The sequence below is a fragment of the Mus musculus genome, chromosome 2 (genome assembly GCF_000001635.26).
Source record: "Mus musculus strain C57BL/6J chromosome 2, GRCm38.p6 C57BL/6J".
Taxonomy (NCBI): Eukaryota; Metazoa; Chordata; class Mammalia; order Rodentia; family Muridae; genus Mus; species Mus musculus.
Genome location: NC_000068.7, coordinates 146,343,652 through 146,367,532, shown reverse-complemented (window position 1 = coordinate 146,367,532; position 23,881 = coordinate 146,343,652). Strand labels below are relative to the sequence as shown.

Below are 23,881 nucleotides of genomic sequence, written 5' to 3'. Positions count from 1 at the left end.
TCTACTATAAAACAGTCATATGTAGTGTTTCAAACCCACCAGGTCTTTCTTGCTTTTCAAAAGCCAGTGGAGCTTTCCTTGGCAGATGAGGGGTGAGCTGTTACGCAAACATAAACAAGTTTCCAGATGCTTCCTATGGGCTTGCAGGCTACCTTTGCCCCCATCCACACATTACTGTGCGACTGGCAGAAGAGTTCTATCCAGAAGAAGTGTCTTTAACACACCCCACCTCCCTTCTGCTTGTGCATGCCACTGTCCTGGAAACTCTATGTCACAGTGGTCCTCAGGGCACAGAGCTAAAGGAGTCTTTGAGTCTCAGCCACTAAGCCCAATTACTCGATTTATATCCCGTTTCTCTGGGCTTTGAGTAACCTAGTCACACCCACAGAAGTCACATTTTTGAAAACCTGCCGCTCTTCTCCAAATAAATTGCATCTTGCTTGGCCATTTACACAGAGAACCTGTAGCATATACCACACATCATTTGACTCAGATCCTGAGAGTAATTTGCAGTTTCATACTGGTGCCATGTTCAACTATGCCTTGGTGGTGTGGGGGTGGAGAGGTGGGGGGAGGAGGATATGTGTAATGACCAAGATTTTATTTTTGTCACCAGAGGTCAGGTAGCAGCGTATGGTCTGTCTGTAAAAGGATGTTCTTGTACACAGAGCAGGAGCAGCAGAGAGCCACTAGCAGAGAAGAGAGGGCCAGGCCTGGAATTTGAAGGCTTCTGATCTGTTAGGATAACTATATCAGGCTGATACTTACAAATGTGTCCTACAGGTACTAAAAGGTTGTGGTTGTGGTTGTTGTTAATTTAAATTATATCCACACATAATGTAAAACTATTCCTGTTCAATCAGATATATTTTTATAATTTCCAGTGGTGGGATGAATCTTGTCTTTTTAATTAACCAAATTATTGGGATACAGAAATGTTACCAAAATAAAAGGTTCCTGTGGTCTATACTAGATAGTAGGTACAGTGAAATCATTTCACTACAGAATATTTCTTAAAAGGAAAAGTCAAATGAGGAGTTAAACGATTTTGCACTCACATATTTTATTTCTTGACGACTGCTCAGCCTCACAGAGGGACTAAGTGACTTTAGGTGGGATAACCGATCTGTTTGCTCTGGAGAAGCAGGCGCAAGTCCTCCAAGGAAAGACCGGGAGACAGATGGTCGGCTATTGTGTTACAGCCATCATCTGCTGGGTCATGAGCAAATAGTAAGTGAAAAATATACACGTGATTGTGAGAGGGCACAGCGGTGGCCTCACCAGCGCAAGAAGGACGAGGCTTCTGCTCAGTGGGGTTTCGGAGAACGCTGTGTTGAGATGTTAGATGTGCAGGGTTAATCCATTTTAAACTAGGATAAAGTGAACATTTGCCCCCATTTCTGACACTACTATGCAATATTTTGAATTGAAATGGCAAGTAATGGCCTTTTTTTTTTTGCTTTCCATAACAACACAAGCACTAAATTATAGCTGTGCAATTATGTAAACAATGGAAATGCTTCCAGAAGGAATCCTTCCTTTTAAATTTTCATTTCGTGTAATTGTTGGAAGGTTTAGAGCTGTAATAAACAAAATTATTTTACACATTTATCGTTCTAAAGGTCAATTATAAGAGAACTAAAGAAGCAGCCCTGTGCAGAATGAGTAAGCCAATTTGTGCCGCCGTCACCATATGTTTTCCTTATCACTTATAGTTTTTCCAGTTACTGTGTACATAGCATTCAATTAAAGTGATTCATTTGAGGGGCTGGATGTAGTTTGTGTTTATAGAACTGTGCTTTGGAGGAGAGGAAACAACACGCCTCTATTTGAATTACCTGATTTTTTTGCAAGATCAGTGATAAGAGACAGATGTTCTCACCAGTCGCTTTCTCATAAGCCAGAACCTGGTGATAAGCTGCAAAGGCACAGTTAGCATCTCACAGTCTGGCTTTCCCACTCAGCCTGGAGCTTGCATACGGACCTTTCACTAAAACGGGAAGGGGCAGTGTGTCCTGTTCACCGTGTGGCAGCAGGTCACAGGGTGGTTTCTCTCCAGTAAAAAACGTGGTTTGTCTGCTCCATCCTAGTCAACTTAAAGAATAAACCTGATTCCTGCTCCAGACTCCATTTACCGCAAAGCCTGTTGTTTACTTTAACTACTTGTTTAGTCTGTTTAAAAGGTACAGAAAAAAAAGAAAATCAGATCTTACTACCAGACTCACTTGTTTGAGTGCTACAATTCCTCAAAAGGCTAAAGCTTAGAAAACTTACAGGTTGTGTTCCTGAATTTGCTTCCATTTTACCCCCAAGTTATATACACAATCTCTAATTGCTTGTTAAAGGGGTTGTCTTAGGGTACTGATTGCTAGAGCTTTTTAATTTCTGGGGTAATGTATGATCAAAGTAACTTCTCTATGTTATCTCTGAAATTTTAAAAAATACCTTCCCTCAGTAGATTATTAAAACATTCATTCAATAAATTATTAGGGGGCCAGGCATAGTAGTGCCTCCCCCTTTAATCCCAGCACTTGAGAGGCCAAGGCAGGTAGATTTTTGTGAGTTAGAGACAGCCTGGTCTATAAAGTAGGCTGTTACACAGAGAAACATTGTTTCAAAAAAACAAAAACCAAACAAACAAAAAACCTAACTAAATAAATAATATTGAGTGAACCTTTGAAGTACGTTATATAGAGTAAAAATTCTTCATTTTGAAAAACATTGCTAGCACTGTTTACTTCTGTACTTTGAAAGCCTCCATAAAACATCTATTTGCATCTGCATCCCACTGCCTACTGCTCATTAAGGAAGGGTCATCTCATCTTAGGGAAGAGAGAAACACATTGCTTTGGGGGTGACCCACAGTATTGAATCCAGGCCTTGTGGCCTCAGTTCTAGAGTACTTCACAGGGTTTGAACACAGGGAAATTTCCCAACAGTGGTTACAGTAGAGTCAGCCTTGAGAGAAGGAAGGAATCATTTGATAAGAATAACAGCCTTTTTGTTCATCACAACCCATCCTTACAACTTTCTCAGGCCAGGTGGAGGTGGTACAGCCATGGTGGTTGGCCCTATGACATTGTAAACCTCCGTTTTAAAGACGAGTGCCTATCTCAAAGTAAGGACTTCTGGCAGCTAGTGATGTTTTTACAAGAAATTCATCATCATTTGCTTGTTAATACTATATTGTTTTAAAGAAGTTTCTGACAAAAGGTAATCTTTTTCTATTGTAACTTTACATTTCAAAAATGTGAGTCACTTTGAAAAAATGTACTAGACAAATCCTGCTTGCTTTATAGTGAGGCTACTACAAAGGGCATGAGGACTAGCCCTGGTGTGATGGGTGCGTGCTGAATGCCATTCTGTCTTGTTCATATGGAAAGCCCTATAGGCTATGTAAACTATCAGACCAGGAAGGATTTTATTTTGAATTTTCAAAGATTGATGGTAATACCTTGAGGTGGAGGAGTTAGAGATGAGTGGAATCGCTTCTCGGCCTTTTGACTGAGATCAAATGTAGAGATGAGTAGAGCTCATAGTGCATGGTCCTCTGTTGGGAACATGGATGGCAGATGCTCTCCTGAGTGCCATGTGGCTACTCCTAATTTTAAAGTGTTATCTCAAAGGTAGACCTTTTGGACTGCTCCATTTCAGTGTAGATAAGCAAAGTAAGCCAGCATGTGGTGGTAATTTGGCTGACTGGTCATATGGCCCCCTCTTTAACCCCCGAATTAACCCTACCCCAGTGCTGTCCTTAGTGACTATTGCAAAGGCACACTTTCTCTCCAGGCTCTGTCTTACGTGGGTGGTAAAGTAGGGCAGGCTTGCCATCTGTCATTGTCCCTCTTTTTCCCATCTCTTTGCCCATAGAAGCAGGTTCAGTTGAAGTCACTGGCCCAGGTCCAGGGAGTGGGTGAGCCCTGTGACTTTATCTCAAGTACTTTGTCTCTGCCATCTCTAGCACCAGTGACAGTTTTGTAGTTTCTGAGTGTATGGTTTTAACCCCCCTAAGTCTTTCTGCATACTCACCAATGAAGCAAGTTTATAAACTATGGTTTCAGCTTATTATTCAATTCCTAGTCCCCACAAACCTATTCCAGAAAACCATCTTTAAACCAAAATTTCTAAATTCCAGTGGTGAAAATGGCTCATTTGAGTTTAGTGTGTGCTAAATGCTTAAAGGTTTTTAAAGCCCTTAGGCTTCAGGGTTTTAGCTCCTCATCTCACCAGATGGAATTAAGGCAAACATAACAAAGCTAACATCATGGCTGTTTGCATTATTAATCTTCAGATGCATGGCATTCTGGTACCTTGCTAGCCAGGTTTGCACGAATCCATTCATTGCAGCATATGTCAACAGAAATGTGCTTCCATCTGCTGCTGGAAAGCTTGATGCCTGATATTCTGAGACAAGGCCCCAGCACAATGCATACCTCTGTGAGTAATTACAGGTGTGTGGTGAGGAGCCCAGGGCATTAATCAGAGGCTTAATTATGAAAAAGGTAGATCTTTTGTTCCACTCCTGGAGCATGAGTCTACTACACACTTTCTAACCTGCAGCATCCATCTGCTCAGCCCAGAGAATGTTTGTCTTGGCTGATATAGACCCTAAAGTGTATCGCAGGATGTGATTAAAACAGGCTTAAATATTAACAGGGAAGAAACCTTGGTTTAGGGTTTTTTTTTTCCAATCCCTTCCTTTTATCTATCTGTCATCTATCTATCACATATTTTCCTCTTATCTTTTATCTATAAATCATATATATCCATTTATTTTGTGTAAGAAAACGTTCACTGAAATGCCAAACTTCAAGTTTTAAACTAAACTACTTCTCATAAGTGAACACTAATATAGTAAGCATTACATGGTCATTTGAATCATGTAAATAGTATTATTTAATGTTAATTATATCTTCTGTAAGAAAACATGTCTTGGGAAAATGTTATGTGAGCACATGGAAGTTGTGTTTAAGAAGACAAATCATAAAATGAGGTGAATCTTACTATGAAGGGCCTAAGATAACTATGGAAATTAATATGTTGCTATGCTTTGCTCTAATAGTAAGTCAGGATTTGTTCAAGTAGCCACACTGACAGCCAAGGTTCTTACATTTTGCTATTTACTTATATATTGACACTAACTATTAGCTGCACTACAGCAAGTCACATAACTAAAGTACTTCAGCATGTGGTTTCGATTTGTGTGCCTGGCCAGAGTCTGTGCAAAAGAAGATTGTAGTTTTCATACTAATCCCATTTATACATGCACATACTCACACAGATGGCTTTAGAGGGGGTCTGGGCTGTAATGGTGTGAACACTATCCTGTGGTGGATTAGATCCACCAGAAGCAGGAATGAAGAACTCTGGCTTGGGGGCCGGCCAGCCCTCCACGGGATTCTATTATAGACACAGGATGGAGAGCTGTCAGGGAGATCATCCTGATGCCGAGCTCTGGCAAATGGCTGCTGTTGGCTTTGTGTTTGCACCTCTTGTGCACATCAGATCTGTGGCAACTCCCTGACCTTAGTGTCTCATGAATGTTACACCATTACCTTAACACTACCCACATTCCCATTTGTTAATGCCTGAAACTCACAGGAGTGGTCATTTCCATACCTTTGCCTATAAGCTTTTCTAACAGTGTGCTCTAACCTCTGGGGACTGAAGCTAAAGCAGGAGCCCAGTTTTTATTTTACTGACAGGTGTTTGCAAGTTTTATTTATACGTCTCTCTTGGCACACCTGTTCAAGGAGCCCATTGTTAAGTGGAATACAGGACAGATGTTTAGCTAGCCTCGGTGTCACAGTGTGGCTTTTGGTGTCTCCATTCCCTTTACCAAAAGATATGTATGAGAACCATTGGAATTATGCATCCCCCGTACTCTTTCGCACAAAAACCTAACAGAGTGTTCTGCTATCTTGTTAGTGGTAGTCATACATACATGCAAAAAAAATCACTTTGGAATTTTGTTCTTGACATTACAGTTGTGTTTCCTTATTTTCATTTTCAGGATGTCTTAAACACCATCATAAAAAACTGCTCACCCCGCTTTTTCTCCCTGGGTTTGCCTGGCTTCTCTATGCTGGTGGGGGACTTTATCACTGCTGCTGCCAGGGTCCTCAGTACAGACATGTTGGCGGTGAGTATGACAATGTTCAGCATCCCAGCTCCTGGGAGACTTCACAATTGCTAACAAGGCTCAGATTTCTCCACTCTTAACAGGTGTTGACTCATTAGTGCGATGTGAAACTGGGCTCTCAGAGTAGATACCCTGGCAGCTGATCTGTGAAATTGTAGGATCAGATGACATACTGGTACTGGAAAGGCGTTTCATCAAAAGGCCAAAGTGTGAGAAATCATATCCCCACTAATATGTCAGCACATTTACAGGGAAGCAGGGCCTATCCTAGAGACACTTATTAGTATTCTCTAGTAAATGATATTATGGTTATAAATGCAGTAAAGAGAGAATCTGAAGTGTTTGTTTGAAGTTATGTGTTGTTGTTTTATTAATAGTTTTGGCTACTGTGGATCTCATAGAAATAAATAGAATTTTGTGGTTCTAGATTTGGAATCAAATCTAGGGCGCCTTATATGTCAAGCTACCACTAAGATATAAAGATGATGAGATTTTGATTTACCAGGGATTTACATGAAATTAGTATGAGTAGTCACAATTCTAAACTTTGTCTGATACATGGTTAATTTCTCACTTTCCATTGGAGGTGGTTAATGCTTGTAAAATTAATAATTTGTGTTCGAATTTTTATGCCTTAATATTTTCTTCTGAGACTAAATTAGAAAGTAAAGAGATTGGGAGAGACAAGAACAAAAGGGAAGAATGAGAAAAGGAAAAAAATGAGTAAGAAAAATGTCCAATTTCTTTAAGATGCCAACTTCCCCCTCTTGATTATTTCTGAATTGGGGGAAATCATCTTTAAAGAACCTTCTTGCTAAGTGTTAAGACTTCAAGTTGGCTTGGAAAAAATGACTTGGTATAGGCAAGACAATCATACTTCGTTAGAATTTTATTACTTGCTAGGAGGAGTTCTGTAGAGCACACTACAGCCCTTTATGCTATACCACACATAGTGGTGCTCCCTGTGGACATGGGTCTTTTGCATACATGAGCTATTGAAAGTAGCTTCTAGACATAAGTTAGTCAATGGGCATATAAAAAATACTCAACATCTTTAATCAGAAATGCAGATTAAAACACAAGATAATAATTTCTACTGTTAAGAGTTGCTGTCATCACAAAGGACAATAAGTATTGTTGAAGATATAGAGGAAAGGTAGTCCTTGTATAAATCTTTGTGGGAATGTAAATTGGTACAGCTATTGTTGAAAATAGAATGACCTTTTAAAATTAGAATTAGATAAACCATTAAGTGATCTGATGAGTCTACTTAGATGTATGGCCAAAGGAAGTTGAGTCAGCATGTTGAAGAGCAAACAGGCCCTCACGCTCTCTGCAACATCATTCCTAGTTAATAAGTTAGAGTAATGCTTAAGTGTGTGTACATATGGATGAACAAATGTAACACATACAATAGAATATTCGCCATCCTTAAAAACAAAGAACCCTTGTCATCTTTGACAACATGAGTGATTCCAGAAGCCACTTTGCCTGGGAAATAAGCCAGACATGAGCCTGCATCATCTCTGAGACATGTGAAATATTAAAAGTCCAATGAACAGAAACAGAGGAGCCTGGTGTAAATGGGTGATGTTGATCAAAATGTGAAACATTTTGGTAAGTTTTTGAGACCTCCTCTACTGTACATGATGATTGTACTTAAAAGTATTGTACTCTAAACTCAAAATTTATCAAGAGAATGTTTCTCCATGGAAAAGGACAGCCATCTGAGATGATAGATGGGTTAATTAAGCTTAATTATAGCTTTCATTTTACAGTATGTATGCTTTTAACTATACATACTGTAAGTTATCCCCCTTAAGTCCATGCTTCTCAAAGTTCCTCATGATACAACCCTTTAATACAGTTTTCATGTTGTGGTGATTCCCAACCATAAAATTGTTCCTACTTTATAACTATAATTTTGCTTCCATTGTGAATTATAATATAAATATTTGATATGCAGAATATCTAATATGTGACTCCTGTGGGGATTACAACCCAGAAGTTACGAAGTGCCTCCTTAAATATATATAATTTTACCTATCATACCTCCATAACTCTAAAGAAAAGAAAACAGCTTTTCAAAATGGCATTTTAAATGGAGAGAATATGAATATAAAAGTTATATAAAAAGAGAGGGATTCTTTGCATTACTTTTCTGTGTAAATGTGAGGTTTAAAGCTGTGCACCTGGTGAGAGAGGTGCTTGGTTGGAGCACACCTGCTCCACTAGTTTTCAGGTATCACCATTGACTATGAATGTTAAGTATCCTGCTTGCTCAGGAAACCAGAAAGAAATTAATGCGTGCACAGGAACAAAGTAACAAAGAAATCTGGGAAGCTTCTACATAGCAGCAGCAGTAGTTAACAGCCAAAGCTAGAACCAATCCAAAAGTCCAGCAGCAGCAGAACAAAAGCCTTGGTGCAAGCACGACGCTCGAGGATTACTGCATAGCAGCACACAGCAGAGAGCCCCAGGTCTAGCTTGGTCTTGGATTGAGTATGGCTCTGTGAGTGAAGAGAGCAAGAACTACAGCCAACACCCTAATGTTAGGTTGTAAGGAAATGGGCAGTTCCATCAAGGGAGACTCTTAGGTCTCTTCAGAAAGTACCCCAGAGGCCACATGGTAATAGTACTTATACTGCAAAGGGGCTGTGAACCTTGTTAGACGCCTGCCTCTGAGGTCAGATGAGACTGAGACTGGTGGTATCCACTGGGTGTATACCGTGGAAATACTCACCAGTCCTGATGTTAGCCAACTTTAGCAGCTCACAGTACTCATTCCAAACCTTCATATTTAAAAACTAAGCAAACCATTGCATACTGACTTTTATCTCTGATGCCATGGCTCCATTCCTAACTGATATCACTCCCCCCCTCCCCCCGCTTTGGATGACAACCTCCAACTTCCCTCCTTATGAATGTCCTTGCTTTTTACTTGAAAAAAATAATGTTAGGTTGTTCTCATTGCCCCGCTCTTTCAAGTTCATGAACTCCAAAATTATTTAAAGCAACCATGACAGCCATTTGTCTTTCTAACTGAATGAATCTGTAGAACAGTTTTTATAGCACTTGTTTATGTCAAATGTAGAAATGCTTTCTGTTCGCTGGAGGTTTGCATTTTCATTTAGGCAAACTTCTCGGCCTAAACATCCACAAGGAAAATAACCAGAGATAGTTTAGCACTTTATACCCAGAAGGAAAATGATAAAGATTCCCTCTCAAAACCAGGACAAAGTAAAACATGCTCTGCCAGCTTCCAGCCTATGTAAGAAACGTGGTGTTTCCCTCCTTGTGTGCAGGCACCCCGTTCAGAAGCTCTCACTCTCCTTGGTTCCCTTGTCTGCTTCCCAAATACCTACCAGGAGATCCCTCTGCTGCAGTCAGTGCCAGAAGTGAGTGATGTTGTCACGGGAGCGGAAGACGTCAAGGTACATAACTGAATCTTGAGTTTAGCATCTACAGCTGGAGCTACATCACTGTGTCTTCCATCCTATGCACTGACCTACTTTCCCCTGACATATGCTGTATCTTTTGAAAGCTTTGGTAGTTGTTTTCAGAAGTGTGTTGTATGAACTGTGAATGTATCACAGTCTTAGCATATTGCAGTTAGACCTGATAGCTCTGTTCCTCTGGTGGTTTTTTATTAGATCTGTTTATCGTTCCTAGGGATCATAATTATGTAATGAATCATCATTTGCAATAATTCTGTTAGCTTAGTTACGCTGCATTAGTATAGCAAATGAATTTACAAGAAATAATTCCAGTAAGCTAAATATTCAATTCCAATTGCTGGCCTGATTAAATGCTACTAATAACCTGAAATTCCAAATTATTTCTTGGGGAATAAAAGTAAAATTTTTTTTTTTTTTTTTTGGTCCTCAGCTGGCTTTTGAAGCAAACAAAAAGTCCCCGCATCAGTCAGTCAATCCATAATACCTGATTATAATCTGTAATTCAATGTACAGTGTCTAATCCAATCAAAATAAAATGGAGATTTTCCTATCTGGAAGTCTCAGATGCTTTGCTTGATTTCCACTGGATCCCTAGAAATGCTGTGCTGCAGATTGGCTCGGTTAACCAGGGAGGCACTTGCTGAGGTGAGCCAAGTTCTCCCTGAAGGAAGGGCTGCCCGAACTCCCTGGCCTTTTGCTAGCTCCAGGGTGCCTCTGACATGGTCAGCACATGCGGGAAACCAACAATGACATCAAATTTTCATTTACTGAATTTTGTGTTTTTAGCATTACCTCATAAATATTTTACTGAAGAATGCTACCGAGGAACCAAATGAATGTGCAAGGTAAATGATGAACAAGAGGTAAACTATGTTAGAATTTTAAGATGCACATTTGTGTATAAACAGTTAATGTTTTAAAAACTCCTTTACATTTCTCTCACACGCACTGAAATGTATAGTAAGCATTGTGTCAGAAAGTTGCTCTGCTTAGCTGCTCAAAATGTCATCATTACATGTGAAAAGGATGAAGTGAAGAATATTATAGAGTACATTGTCTTTTACATAAGAAAACACAAGATTAGAAATAACTGATGCTCTCAGTAAGGGGAGGGTAAAGCAGCAGTCCATCAAAGCTGTGTGTTTCCGGGAGGGATTCTGAACTGCAGAGGTGAGGATTTGTGTCTCAGGAAACATTTGGCAATGTGTGGGAACGTTGGGTGCTTCTGCCAAGCATCTAAGACTGCTACAGTCTGTGACCAAGATAGGCGGCTTTCTAGGCCAACTGTGGTAAAAAGTCCCCACCTCTCCTCTCGAGGAGAAGCAACACTAAGAATGCAGGTTGAGAGCATCCCTGTCTAAAACTCAACTCCCAGCCTCGTCAGGCCACTTCCGCCTGTGAGTGTGTCTCAAGGCAGTTGCACAGGTCATGGCCCTTAGGCATGTGGGAAGGCAGAGGTCTTATAACTCTTTAATGTCTTGTGCACTCCTGTGATTTTAAATTTTGTTAATTTTTGCTCTTTGTTTTTGGACTTTACCTATCTTCAGTAGATGGATTAGTCCAGTTTTCCTAGTCTGCCATTTTCATAAGCTATGTGCATTACCAGTTTGTTAACATTGAACTATACTTGGGTATGAGATACACCCACCTTGATTCATAGATTCTGGTTCAGAAAGTTATATTACCCCCAGCTTCTGTAATTTCCCATCCCCATCATGCCCTCATGCTGTTTGGATGTCAGACCAGAAGGTCATAAAACACATAACGGCTCTTTCTCCTCCACATGCAGATTATTTTTTGCAGCAGTAGATTAGTATCCCCGTGTGCTAGTATATCTCACTAGCAAAAGTGTCTGAGAATGTGTCCATTTCATCTTTGCTGTGAAATATTTGTGTGTTCTCTGGTTGTATGACTAGTCTTGTCAGATTTGTCACCGTTACTAGGCTTTTTAAACAGTACGTTTTTGTCTTTGCTTACCTCTCTATATTCATTTTTATTTCCAGCTTTGAGCTCTAAAACTCTTCTACTTTTGATTTTATTCTTTTGCTATTTTTAAAATATGTATACTTGGTGTATTTTTAACTTTTTCCCTTTAACGTTTACGAGTACTGGTAAGGGTTTATTGGTAAGGGCTACCTTTTGTAAAGTTTTAAGTTTTAATATGCAATATTTTCAATTCTGTTTTTTCTACTTTTTATTATGACTCCTTCATGGGATTGTACTTTTTATTAATTTCCAATTATATGGTTATTACTATCTTTAAAATTTTTAGAATTTTTAAAATTTTATATAAATTAGTAGTTTGCCTGAAACTAGATTTATACATGGATATGAGCTACCATGTTGGTGCTGAAACCTGAACTCTAGTCCTTTGCAAGAGCAACAAGTGCTCTTAACTGCTTACCCACCCCACCCTCTGTTTCTATCCTTTACTGCTACATTTGTTTCAAGTGATTATAGTGCACACCAAAATGCATATGTGATGACTGCCAAGCATCTAAGACTGCTACAGTCTGTGACCAAGATAGGTGGCTTTCTAGGCCAACTGTGGTAAAAAGTCCCCACCTCTCCTCTCGAGGAGAAGCAACACTAAGAATGCTTACCGAGCATTAGAGTTAATATTTATATTTGTTTTATGCCCCCATGTATAATGAGTTTTAGCAGATAGCTCATATATTCTCGAAAAGAATGTACATAGGGGCTAGAGAGATGTATGTCATTAAAAGTACCTGGTGTTCTTCCAGAAGACTTGGGTTTGGATCCTAGAACCCACATAGTGGTTGACAATCGTTTGAGTTCTAATCCTAGGTGATCCAGTACCCTTTTCTGACTTCCTTGTACACTACAAATATACATGCAAAACACCCGTAAACATAAAAATGAAAAATACTATGTTTAAAAAGATCAAGAAGGGAATGTATCTACTGTTCTTTATTAGGCATACTGTTCTAGGTATAACCTTACAGTGTTTTATGTAATCTGCATTCCTTATCAGTTATTATTATTATTACTATTATTATTACATAAGTCTATATAGTTATAATGTAATTAATAGTATATTATTATTAATTGATCATTTACTAAAGTTATATTAAAAGCTTCCCACTGTTGTATCTTAATCTATTTTCTAGTATTTCTGTCAGAGACTGTGTTCTTAGTTGCATAGACTTTTGAAATTGTCCTATCTCTATAGAGAATCAAATGTATTTATGTTTGTACAGATGATTTGTCTTATTTTAGAGACCACCTTATCTTGATTTCATACTATATAATACTTGTTACCTTTTAAAAATAGGTTTTTTTGTATTCTCTTTTAAATGCCTTTGCAAAAGCTATATATAATCTGGATTTTATAATTGTATAAGGTTGTGTAATCTTCATTATCTTAACTGAAACTTTAATTCATTTGTATTTGTTATTGCTAGTGATCTTTTGCATGTTTGTCTTTTTATTTAATATTTTATTTTGAATTGGAGCTCCTAAGTATTTCTCCTGTTTATTACCTTTGTTTCCTGACTCTTTTGCTATGCTTTTTTTTTAAATTGGCTTTTAATTTTTTTTCCATAGTCAATTTCATTGTCTTGGATTTCCATTTAGTTCTCATAAAGACTGTTTATAAAATGTAATATGGTTTTAGCAGTCTTGAAGTTAGTCTGTCTTTACCCTCTTCTAAACAACATGTCCCCTGCAACATAATCCATGTTCTTCCTGTCATTCCACCATTCCTGACCCTACCCCCCCCTCCACGTGACCTCCCCTTCTCTGCTTTACTCAGCACAGTAAAGTGACCCACAGCAGATTCCAGTCAGCCTATCCATGCTTTTGATCATTTCCAAATTATTTACCTGGTCATTTTCATGACTCTTGGCATCCCCAGCCTTAGCTATACTTGATACCTCAAGTTGGATGTCTTAATATTCAAATGTAGCACAACCATAACTGAGTCTTCTAGTGCCTATGACGTGCTTTGCCTTATTAAGCCTCAGATTTCACCTCAAAAACTGAAAATATTATCTACTCAGTTTTTCAGCCCAAGGTCTTGTGTAATATCTTTTGTTTATTTTCTTAATCTATCAAATTATCCTTATAATTCCTTTCCTTAACTTGTTTTATTTCCTTTCCCTAACTTGTTTTATTTATAGAAAGTCACATTTCTTTGAAGAATAGTTTAAATTAGCATGGAGTTTAGAGCAAATACCAGTGAAAATGTATTTATTTTGAAAGTTACTTTAAAATCCAATATAGTATTTGTCTTACATTTGAGGTATGTACTATATACTTTTGTAAGGAAAACAATTACAAATCTAATTTTCAATAATCTAAGATCCATGCTTTTTGTTCCTTCTCAAAATTATCTGTTATTAAAATGTAATAACAGTTTGAGTCAACAAAAATGGTTGACATGGTTTGTGGTACTTAACAGAAAATATGCCGCTTGTTTCATGAGATATTTAAGTACTAACCATCATTGGCGATTTTGTTTATCCTGAAAACTAGCCCACTGGAAGTTCTTTGTCTTTTCTCTCAAGGAAAATATTCCGTTAGTACCCCTGTAATTGCTGTCCCTTTGAATTAATAGATGTAGAGTATTTCGTCATTTAAGACATATTGAATTTCATGAGCCTTTTCCTCCCTCTGCTTCTCTTTTGAAAGATGCATCGCCATTTGCTCCCTCGGGGTCTGGATCTGTGAAGAGCTTGCACAGAGTGCCAGCCATCCTCAGGTGAAGGATGCCATCAATGTGATAGGTGTAACTTTGAAGGTATTCATATTTCTTAATGGTTTTTGTTTGCTTTGGTTTTTTATGTTAAGTTCTCTCCTAGGAATTTTTAATTTATTTATTCAATTTTCGTCCCAATATCAGCACCCCCTCTCTTCACAGAGACCCCCTCTCAAAGCTCCTTTCCCTGTTCCCCCTCCCTGTCTCCTCTGATTAGGGGGAGCTCTCCTGGCTATAACACTCCCACATACAGTGGCACATCAGTCACTGCAGGACTAGGCGCATCCTTCCTCACGAATGCCAGACAAATTGGCCCAGTTAGGGAAGCAGAATCCATGGGATTCACAAATCCACAAATTCAGGGACAGCCCTGCTCCAGTTGTTGCTCTCCTAGGATTTTAACCAGGTTTAACTGTAATCAGTCCATTTTTCAAAGTCTTGTTCTGGGTGCCATGGTAAATACTTTATAAGGATATCAGAGGCTGCTTCCCTAGGCCATTTATAGTCTTGAGTGGTTTTGGACCTAGCCAAAGCTAGTTACGGCTCGTCTGGTTACTGGACATTTTAGGCTACAGAAAGTGAGGTTTCAAGCTGTGACCTCTCTGGCTCGACTGGGATAGGAGCCTGGGTGTTCACCTGCTGCCTGAACTTCAGGCATTTGGGGAATATTCCTTCTTTGCTTTGTTACTGAAAGATGTGCTGTTTATTGAGCATCACAAGAAGCTAGAATATTGTTGATCTCTAACTACTTTTTAGAATTTCGGTGATAGCTCTGCAAGATGAGCGCCACAATTCCTATTACACCAGAGGAAACCATGTCCAGGAGAAAACAATCACAAGTTCAAGACAATACAGGCATGAGCACTGGAAGCAGATGTGTGTGGCATTCAAGGCATAATTGGACTTCCACTTGTGCAGTTCGGCTGCCTCCTAAAGCAGAGCCTATATCCTGCCTTCTTGGTTCCTGTGCAAACACTAGACATCACTAGCACTGTGACTGTCAACTTTGCAGAGCCAGTGAGTCTGCCGGGCACTGTGCTGAGGGCTTTGCCAGTTCTCAGGCACAAACACAGTTTCCTAGAGAAGAAGGGAACTCGTATGCAGGAGATATTTAGGCTGCGGGAGGTTTCAGCTGAATCTGAATTGAAATTTCACTTGTCTAATCCTGGTGTCCAGACCCTTCTCTCCCTTCCCTCTTGCAGCTATGGTAGTTACAGGGTTACAGTAGGCCCTGGGCAATTGTCATTAGACAAGTGACAACCTTGTTTGCCCATGGTACATTGTTTTCTTCGGCCCATGGGATGACAACCCACAGTGTTCTTCATCTTTGGAATGGGACACTGCAATGTGGCCCCTGCCTGACAAAACTCAATACCTCTTGTCCCCCGATGTGTGTCCCCTGTCCCCATCACCTCATCCCACATCCCTCCTACATAACCCCTGGGTTATATCTTTGAAGCTGGTCAAGTATCTGCTATTGGCCCCTTGAAGAGTGTAAGAATTTGTCAACAGTGATACCACATGGCCAAGTTCGCTCTGGCCTGGCCTTTGAGGTCATATTTAATACTGGGCCCTATCTTAGGAAGTGAAGTGGCACTGCCACTATACTTAACAGATGAGGAAAGTGGGCTGACCAAGGTCCTCAACAGCTCCAACCAGGATGCTTTGGGGCTTTGTAATTATAAGAATAAACACTAGGTACCAGAAAACAATCTAATTATGCATATTGTGCCTCTGTCCTGTCCGTGTCCATCACAGTGCTAGCGTGTTCCACTGCTGTGCATTGCTGTGATCACTCCTGCCCACAGGCTAGAGTACTTGGCATAGCATGCAAGACAGACAGCAGCCTGCTCCAAAGCAATTCCAGTTTCTAGAAAATACGGACCGTACTCACCTGCTGGACTCATCTTGTGCCTTCAGCTCTCTGCCTTTAATCAGTGTTGGCACATTGTCAGTCTTTCATGGCTGTGTGTGAGGTGGGTGAGAGTGAGTGGGGAATGATTTCTTTTATCCCTACCATCTTTCACCTCACTTACTGTGTATGCGTACTGATACCCCAGTGGCAGTCCCTGTCTCAAGATCCCTAGCTACCTCAGAACCTGTGCCTCCACTGCACACACACACTGCTGCTTACCTAGAGGGAAACCCAACTGACCCTCTGCATCCTTCCAGGCACAGCTCAGCCCTCCCTCCTACCACTTTTTCTCTGGCTATCCCATGCCTCCCTCTTCTGTCCCAAGTCCCCTTGTCTTGTCTCCTACTGCTCTTGTCTGTTTCCAGCTCTAAGAGCCTTACTAAGCACCTATCCTTCCACTTCCTCAGTGCTTCATCCTCCCCTTAAACATGACATGTACACCCCACTGTTAGCCCTCTCAATAGTGATAACAATATAAGAAAGTAGTAAATGCATTACAGTCTCCTGTAGCACTACTGTGGAGAAAATGGTGGGATAAAACTGAAGAACAGGAAGGTATGGATTGCTTCCTAGACTTGGTGAACTTTTGTCTGAGTATCTGAGCAATACAGCAGTGCCAAGGACACTAGACCTGGGAACTAAAACATCCCGAAGCAAAGCTGGGAGCAAGTACAAAGGACAGAAGCACCAGGGGTCCTGAGGGTGGGAGGAGGCCAGTGGTATTCAGGTCCTCTGAAGTCTAGATGAGGAGGGAGGCTGTGAGGAGCCCCTGGATGCTCATGTGACTTAAATTCAGCAACACGGGGTCATTGGCAAGCTTCGTGTTGTCGATAATGAAGTGTAGATAGCAGCGTAGCCTCTAGGTTCTGTCCAAGGCAGGAAGCACAGATTGTCCTTGTCCTATTTGTGTATACTCAGCATGATGTTGAAGACTTTGCACATATTTCCTCTTTGTCATCTGCCTCACCAAAAAGTAAAGCATCCAGAAGACTGGGGACATCAGACCGTGTCTCAGTTACTTTTCTGTCCCTGTAAAGAGAAACCATGCTGAAAGCAACTATTAGAATAAGGAGTTTACTGGAGCTTACAGTTGCAGAAGGTTAGAGTCCATGGCCATCATGGCAGGGAGTATTGCAGCAGGCAGGCAGGCATAGCTCTGGAGCAGCAGCTGAGCGCTCACATCTTGAGACAGCAGCTGGGAGGTAGAGGAAGATGGGACTGGGAATGTCATGAGCTTTTAAAACCTCACATACCTTCTCCAACAAGGCCACATCTACTTCTTCTCAAACAGTTCCAACAACTGGTGACCAAGTACTTACAGATACAATCTTTTTTTTTTTAAGGTATTTTCCTCATTTACATTTCCAATGCTATCCCAAAAGTCCTCCATACCCCCCCCCACTCCCCTACCCACCCACTCCCACTTTTTGGCCCTAGCATTGTCCAATGGGCCTCTCTTTCCAGAGATGGCCGACTAGGCCATCTTTTGATACATATGCAGCTAGAGTCAAGAGCTCTGGGGTTAGTTCATAATGTTGTTCCACCTATAGGGTTGCAGATCCCTTTAGCTCCTTGGGTAATTTCTCTAGCTCCTCCATTAGGGGCCCTGTGATCCATCCACTAGCCGACTGTGAGCATCCACTTATGTGTTTGCTAGGCCCCGGCGTAGTCTCACTAGAGACAGCTATATCAGGGTCCTATCAGCACAATCTTGCTAGTGTATGCAATGGTGTCAACTACAATCTTATGGATGCCATTCTCAATCAAACTAACACATTCCATTCCACTCCTTGGCCCCCATAGGCTGTGGCCATATCATAATGCAAACTGCATTCATTTAAACTTTAAAAGTCCCTATAATCTTTCACAGTATCAATACAGTTTAAAAATCCAAAGTTCAAATTCTCTTCTGAGACTCAAGGAAATCTCTTACTTAACCTTAACCCCTTGTAAATTATAAAAGCAAATGTAATACTTCTAACCGACAACTACATAGAATATACATTTACTATTTCAAAAGGGAGGAATCAGGGCATAGTGAGGAAATAATGGAACCAAAACCCACCAGAAAAAAACCTGCAGATCCTTTATCTCTGTGTGTGATGTCAAAGATAGCTCTGGAAGCAGTTTTACTGACTGAAGCATATATTATTCTTCTTTTCAAGCCACCACAGGCAGCTTTAGGAAACACAGTCAGGGTCATTGAACATGCCCTCCCCCTAAAGTCTGGTTTTATACACTTCTTAGTATGTTACATATCAGTCATTTTATTTCCCCGGGTAGGAAGTCATTTGGTTAATCCCCATTTTACTGTTTGTGAAATGAAGATAGCACCTTCTTCCAGAACTGTCAATGACAATTTATCAATGAATGAGTTATATTTGTGCAGAAGATTCGGCACACAAAGGACACTCAAGCATATACTCTTTTAATTTCCTCAGTTTATCAATAGTGTGATTTATATGAGCTGAATACAGAATTTGAAATTTGGGCTTTAATTTCTAGGCAAACATTGACCACCTTCTTCTATGGAATATATAAAAATGTTAGTGAGTTCAAACAGGCAACAAAATGGAATGGAGTTGTCATGTTCAAAGGATGTTAATTGGACATAGTTTTCTTCAGTTGCATATGAGATATGTATATAGGGCTAGCAAGAGCAATCTGCTCTGTTCTTCCTCCAGAATATACTCCTGCTGAGCTGCTCTGTTAACTTGGGGTTTCGGGTTTCTTTTGTAGTTTCCTAACAAGATCGTGGCTCAGGTAGCCTGTGATGTTCTTCAGTTGTTGGTTTCCTACTGGGAAAAGCTGCAGATGTTTGAAACTGCTCTACCCCGCAAAATGGCAGAAGTAAGTCCTTTATCTATACTGCTAAAGCATCTGCACTTCTTCTTACTAATGTATTTGATATCTAATTAACTGTAGATCCTTGGGTAATTGTTAGAGAAGCAACTATTAAACTGCCATGTGAGCCCAGTTTTCAGGCTGTGTTGGCTGGCTCCTCTCCTCTTCAATTCTAGGCACTGTGCAAAGAAGCCTGCAGTGTTCCAGCCAGAGGCTGGTGCTTGGAGAATTTGAAAGGCAGACACAACCACAACAAAGAGACCTTTTGTAGGTTGGGCTTTATTCATTGAGAGTAATTTGGATGGTGCCAACAAGTAGTAGGCAGCTGGTTTAATGCTTCCTTGCAGGGCGGGGGCCTGGCTGTTGTGTAAAGCAGGAGTTGTTCCCAGACTAAAGCCCTGGGCCACGCTTGCTGCTGTGGCATGGTTACTTGGCAGTAATGAGATCAGTGCAGTATTAATCTCTAAGGGGTAGTGGGCAGGAGAGGGGGCAGGAAGAACAGGAAGTCTCATCTCTACCACAGCTTCTTAAGTCAGCTCCCTCGGAGTAGGGACTAACTCACAGATGCCTGTGACTCGGCACCCCCGCACCTGCCTGTTTTATAAGCACTTCCTTAGGCAAGCTCTATTCTTTGCCCATCCCTTGGAGACTCTGAGGAAATGTGATTTGTCCCCATGAAGGATCTCAGGGAGAGAGAAGAAGTGATACAGATTCATTCCCTCCTACCCGTAGACAGACTTCACTAGTTGGCATCACTGGTTGTCCTCTCAGAATCACATCAAGAGTCACAAGTGGTTTTTGACCTGAAGTGATCTGGAGTGGAATAGACCTTTTACTCTGCTGCGGAGTGTAAAGTTAGGGTTAGGGGCACCTGTAATTATTCAGACAGGACACCTGTGAGAGTGGAGCTCTGTGCTGATTTATAAGATAGCAAATGGGAACCTTTTCATAATTATTTTTAAAACCATTTTTATTTCACTAGAAATGTGGGACTAATAGTTTCACTAGAAACTGTGACTATAGAGAGAACTACCCTTGCCTTGAGGTCTCAGTCCCCCATTAAGGAAGACCATTACATGGCCATAATTTTCAAATCTCTTACAACTGGCTGAGTAAGCAGCAAGCTGTGTTACATTGCAAGGCCATCTAGGGATTCTTAACTTATGGCTTCCAAACTATAACTATAGCTATGTACATTATATAAACTATATAATAACTACATATGAAAACTATAATAAATTGCTTGACTAGGTCTTATCTTTTGTGCAGATTCTTGTGGCCACAATTGCGTTCCTTTTACCAAGTGCAGAGTACTCGTCAGTGGAAACAGATAAAAAGGTAAGTGGCAGGTTAGGTAGCTTTCCCCAGAGTTATTTTTACATATAAGACAGAATGGGAATGACTATTGCTAATGATGGTGTCATTTATAACACCCTTCTATGTTGGCTTTAACATTCTTTCCTATGGAAACCCTTTTGCTCACTAACTTACCCTGTACTTGTGTGTCCATTAAAGACTGAGTATACACAGGGACAATTCTGTTTATTTTCACATGCAGTGGGTCCTAAAGGCCATAATGTAAGTTCTGGATATGTTTCGTCTTCTAGTTTATTGTGTCCTTGCTCCTTTGTCTCTTGGACTGGTGCATGGCGCTGCCCGTGAGTGCCCTCCTCCACCCTGTGTCCACAGCAGTTCTAGAGGAGCTGCACCCATCCCGGGCCCCCTTGCTGGATTATATCTACAGGGTGAGTCTCCCCTAAGCCTTGGGCACAGACTGTAGATCTACAGATTAAAATAACATAATGTTGTACATTTCCTACATTTATATATTTGTGCCTTCTGAAAATGACCTGTGGAAAGTTATGCATTTGGGAAGACATGAATAATTAATGAGTAAGCAGAACTGATACAGCTGTAGAGAATCAGTGGTTGCCAAGGTGAAGATGCACACACTGCACATGACTGTCAGATTTAAGCAACTGCCATGAATCAGAATGCCCCAATCTTCATCACAAGTGACCTGTATCTACTTCGTTTCTAAATGGACTGTTTATGTTATAGCCTATATTATAATATAGGGCCTGCAGCATAAGATTCACAAAGATCTGTTTATCAGACTATGAAGAAACCCATAATGCTTTTAGTAAATAAACCTCAAGAGGCAGGTGTAGTGGTGAATGTTTGTAATCTCAGTGCTTGGGAACATGGAGGCCTGCCTCAAAACCAGAACCAAAACAAAAGTAAAAGAACACAAAGGAAAAAAAAATCCTTAGGATATGAGTTAAGAAGTCTCACTTTAGCCAGGCGTGGTGGCACATGCCTTTAATCTCGGGAGGCAGAGGCAGGTGCATTTCTGAGTTTGAGGCCAGCCTGGTCTACAAAGTGAGTTCCAAGACAGCCAGGGCTGCACAGAGAAACCCTGTCTCAAAAAGACAAAAAAAAAAGTCTCACTTTGTGAGAAGAGACTTTAAAAACTGCATTCAATTTACTTTTATTTATTCCATATAATTCATGGGTTCATGTGTTGTACTGATTTAAACGCAGGTTGTGGTCACCCGGCCCTCTACCATGATGGCTTTCCCATAGCCTTCCTCTCGTTTCCTGGGCTGGCTCCTTCCACCTTGCTGCCTTTGGAGGAAGAAAGCCTGAGGCGTGTGCAGTCACACAGGAACAGAAACAGGCACCTTTCACCTGTGTTTTCCTTTGCCCTGAGCATGTAGATGTTGTCACTGACTTGCTAGTAGCAAAAAGATATTTAAGAATGGAAAGAAGGCCACATTTGGACATGTTCCTAGGAAGGAGCCCTCTCTCCTAAGCAGTGTGGGAGCTAGGCAGAGTTCAGGAAATGCTGGCACACGGAGCCATGCATGTCTGTCCTCCTCAGGTTCTGCACTGCTGTGTCTGTGGCTCCAGCACATACACACAGCAAAGTCACTATACTCTGACCTTGGCTGACCTGTCATCCACGGATTATGACCCCTTCCTACCTCTGGCAAACGTGAGGAACTCCGAGCCAATCCAGTATCATTCATCAGCAGACCTGGGGAACCTGCTGACCGTGGAAGAGGGTGGGTATAACTACAGATATACAATGTTATGTGCAGGAAAAGGTAAGAGTGCAGGCTTGTCTGTGCTTGTGTTTTAGGTTTGTTTTGGATCCAGTGTTGACATTGAAATCCCAGTTTATAGGATCTCTGATAGCAAACTCCCTTCCTTGTTTCTTCCTCTTTTTTCCTGTTATTTTTACTCCTCTCTTTTTTTTCCCATCTTAAATAATGCACATGGTTTTGTGTTGCATACCCATGAAATGCAAAAGGCACATTTTCTATCCCCAAGCAGCTTTCCAGGTAGTGGAGGAGGTAGGACATTGCTGGGCTGGTAGCATCTTCAGGACTTCCCATAGGGAAGGACTTAAACTGGACTCACCAGGGTGGACAGATTTGAAGGAGCTCATAGAGTATCCAGGCGAGGAGCCCCTCATGCAGAAACTTGATAGCAACCCAACCCTGAGACAGACCTCTCTCGTGTACCTTTTGTGGATAGAGATTTAGCAGGCCGTGATCAGGTGAGAGTGCAGGATGTACAGTGTGCCACAAAGTAGGTTCACCCCTATTTTAATGACTTACTTATTAGACCATTACCTGTTCTTGACATAATTACTACTTTTAAATAAAGTTACAAGCAAGATACACAGTCAAGCCATCTGTGATCACATGTGTTCAGATTGCTCATTGTTAATGACTACTTAAAACAGAAGGAAGGGGAGGAGCTTCAGAAGAGGCGAAGCAAAGGATAGCCAGACATTCTAGCTTTGTATTTCCTTCCTCCAGGAATCCAGAAAGAAGAGGGTACTTGGATTGTCTTCTTGTGTAGTAGTTTGTGAGACCCTCAGCTAGTTTTGCCATTGGTAGAATGTAGATCAACTCTGGCTTACAGGGAGTGAGCGCATGGGAAGCCAACTTCACTGAAATGTGCAGGAGGACGTCAATGTTTCCCACATGGCTCAGTACCAGGCCCATTTGGGATTGTATTAGAAGTGTCGTCATGGCATGGTTTACAGTGTGGTTCATAGGGCTCCTGGTCATTTCCCCACTGTAGAATTAAAACATTCACAAAACACAAACCAAAAGCACAGTGTCTGTAAGCAAAAGCAGAGGGGAGTTACTTTCCCCACTTGGTATTTTCCCTTTGTCAGTTTGTACCTTTATCATTAGTTTTGTGCCTACCCTACTGTCATGACGAAAGCGTGTTTCCCTCTATGAACTGTGAACTCCTGGCTGCTTTCCTGTGGGTTTCTAGATAGTAAAATTTCCCAGCTGGAGACCTTTCTTAGTTGTATAGAAATCTTACATATTTCTCTTAGGTTGTGGGGGAAAGTTTAAGTTTAGAATAGATGTAACTGGCCTCTTGTTTCTTTAAAAAACAAAAAGTTTTGTGTGACATTTTCTTTTCCATTATTGGATATAGATTTCATATACATTGAAAAAAATGATAAGAACTCAAAAATTCAAGGTGATCTTGCTCTCCTCACTTCTTACTCAGAATTTCTAAAGTTTCAGAGATTTGTTTCTTTCGAGGATTTTTATACAGCATGAAACAACATGTTATAAGTAAGCCATTGGATAATGTCTAAACCTAGAAGTATTTAGCATGAAGTCATATATTTACAGCGATTTATGTGCTAATTAATATTTGATTTTTTTTCACAGTGTGAGTTTAAAAGCTATTACTTCCTAAAGCTCTAAGATCAAATTATAAACCTTAATTTAAATATGTAGTCCTTTATCCATAAAATTTTTAAA

At 40.6% G+C, this 23,881-nt stretch overlaps 1 protein-coding gene across 11 annotated transcripts in view; it reads left to right on the top strand.

Annotated features, from left to right (window-relative positions):
• Positions 1–23,881, top strand: part of Ralgapa2 (Ral GTPase activating protein, alpha subunit 2 (catalytic)) — a 272,379-nt gene that overhangs the window by 144,722 nt on the left and 103,776 nt on the right. For 9 of the 11 annotated variants that reach the window (XR_374469.4, XR_374468.4, XR_866275.3 and 6 more), the window contains 8 exons: positions 6,014–6,142; positions 9,448–9,576; positions 10,387–10,445; positions 14,254–14,362; positions 18,975–19,085; positions 20,349–20,417; positions 20,687–20,824; positions 21,964–22,147. Coding sequence is in view for 3 of the 11 variants with exons in the window: in XM_006499519.4 (XP_006499582.1) it covers positions 6,014–6,142; positions 9,448–9,576; positions 10,387–10,445; positions 14,254–14,362; positions 18,975–19,085; positions 20,349–20,417; positions 20,687–20,824; positions 21,964–22,147 (928 nt within the window). In the remaining 8 variants the exon portion in view is untranslated. Of the gene's footprint in view, positions 1–6,013; positions 6,143–9,447; positions 9,577–10,030; positions 10,246–10,386; positions 10,446–14,253; positions 14,363–18,974; positions 19,086–20,348; positions 20,418–20,686; positions 20,825–21,963; positions 22,148–23,881 lie in introns of those variants that run through there. The other 2 variants (XR_001782599.2, XR_003952993.1) reach the window with 2 other exon arrangements.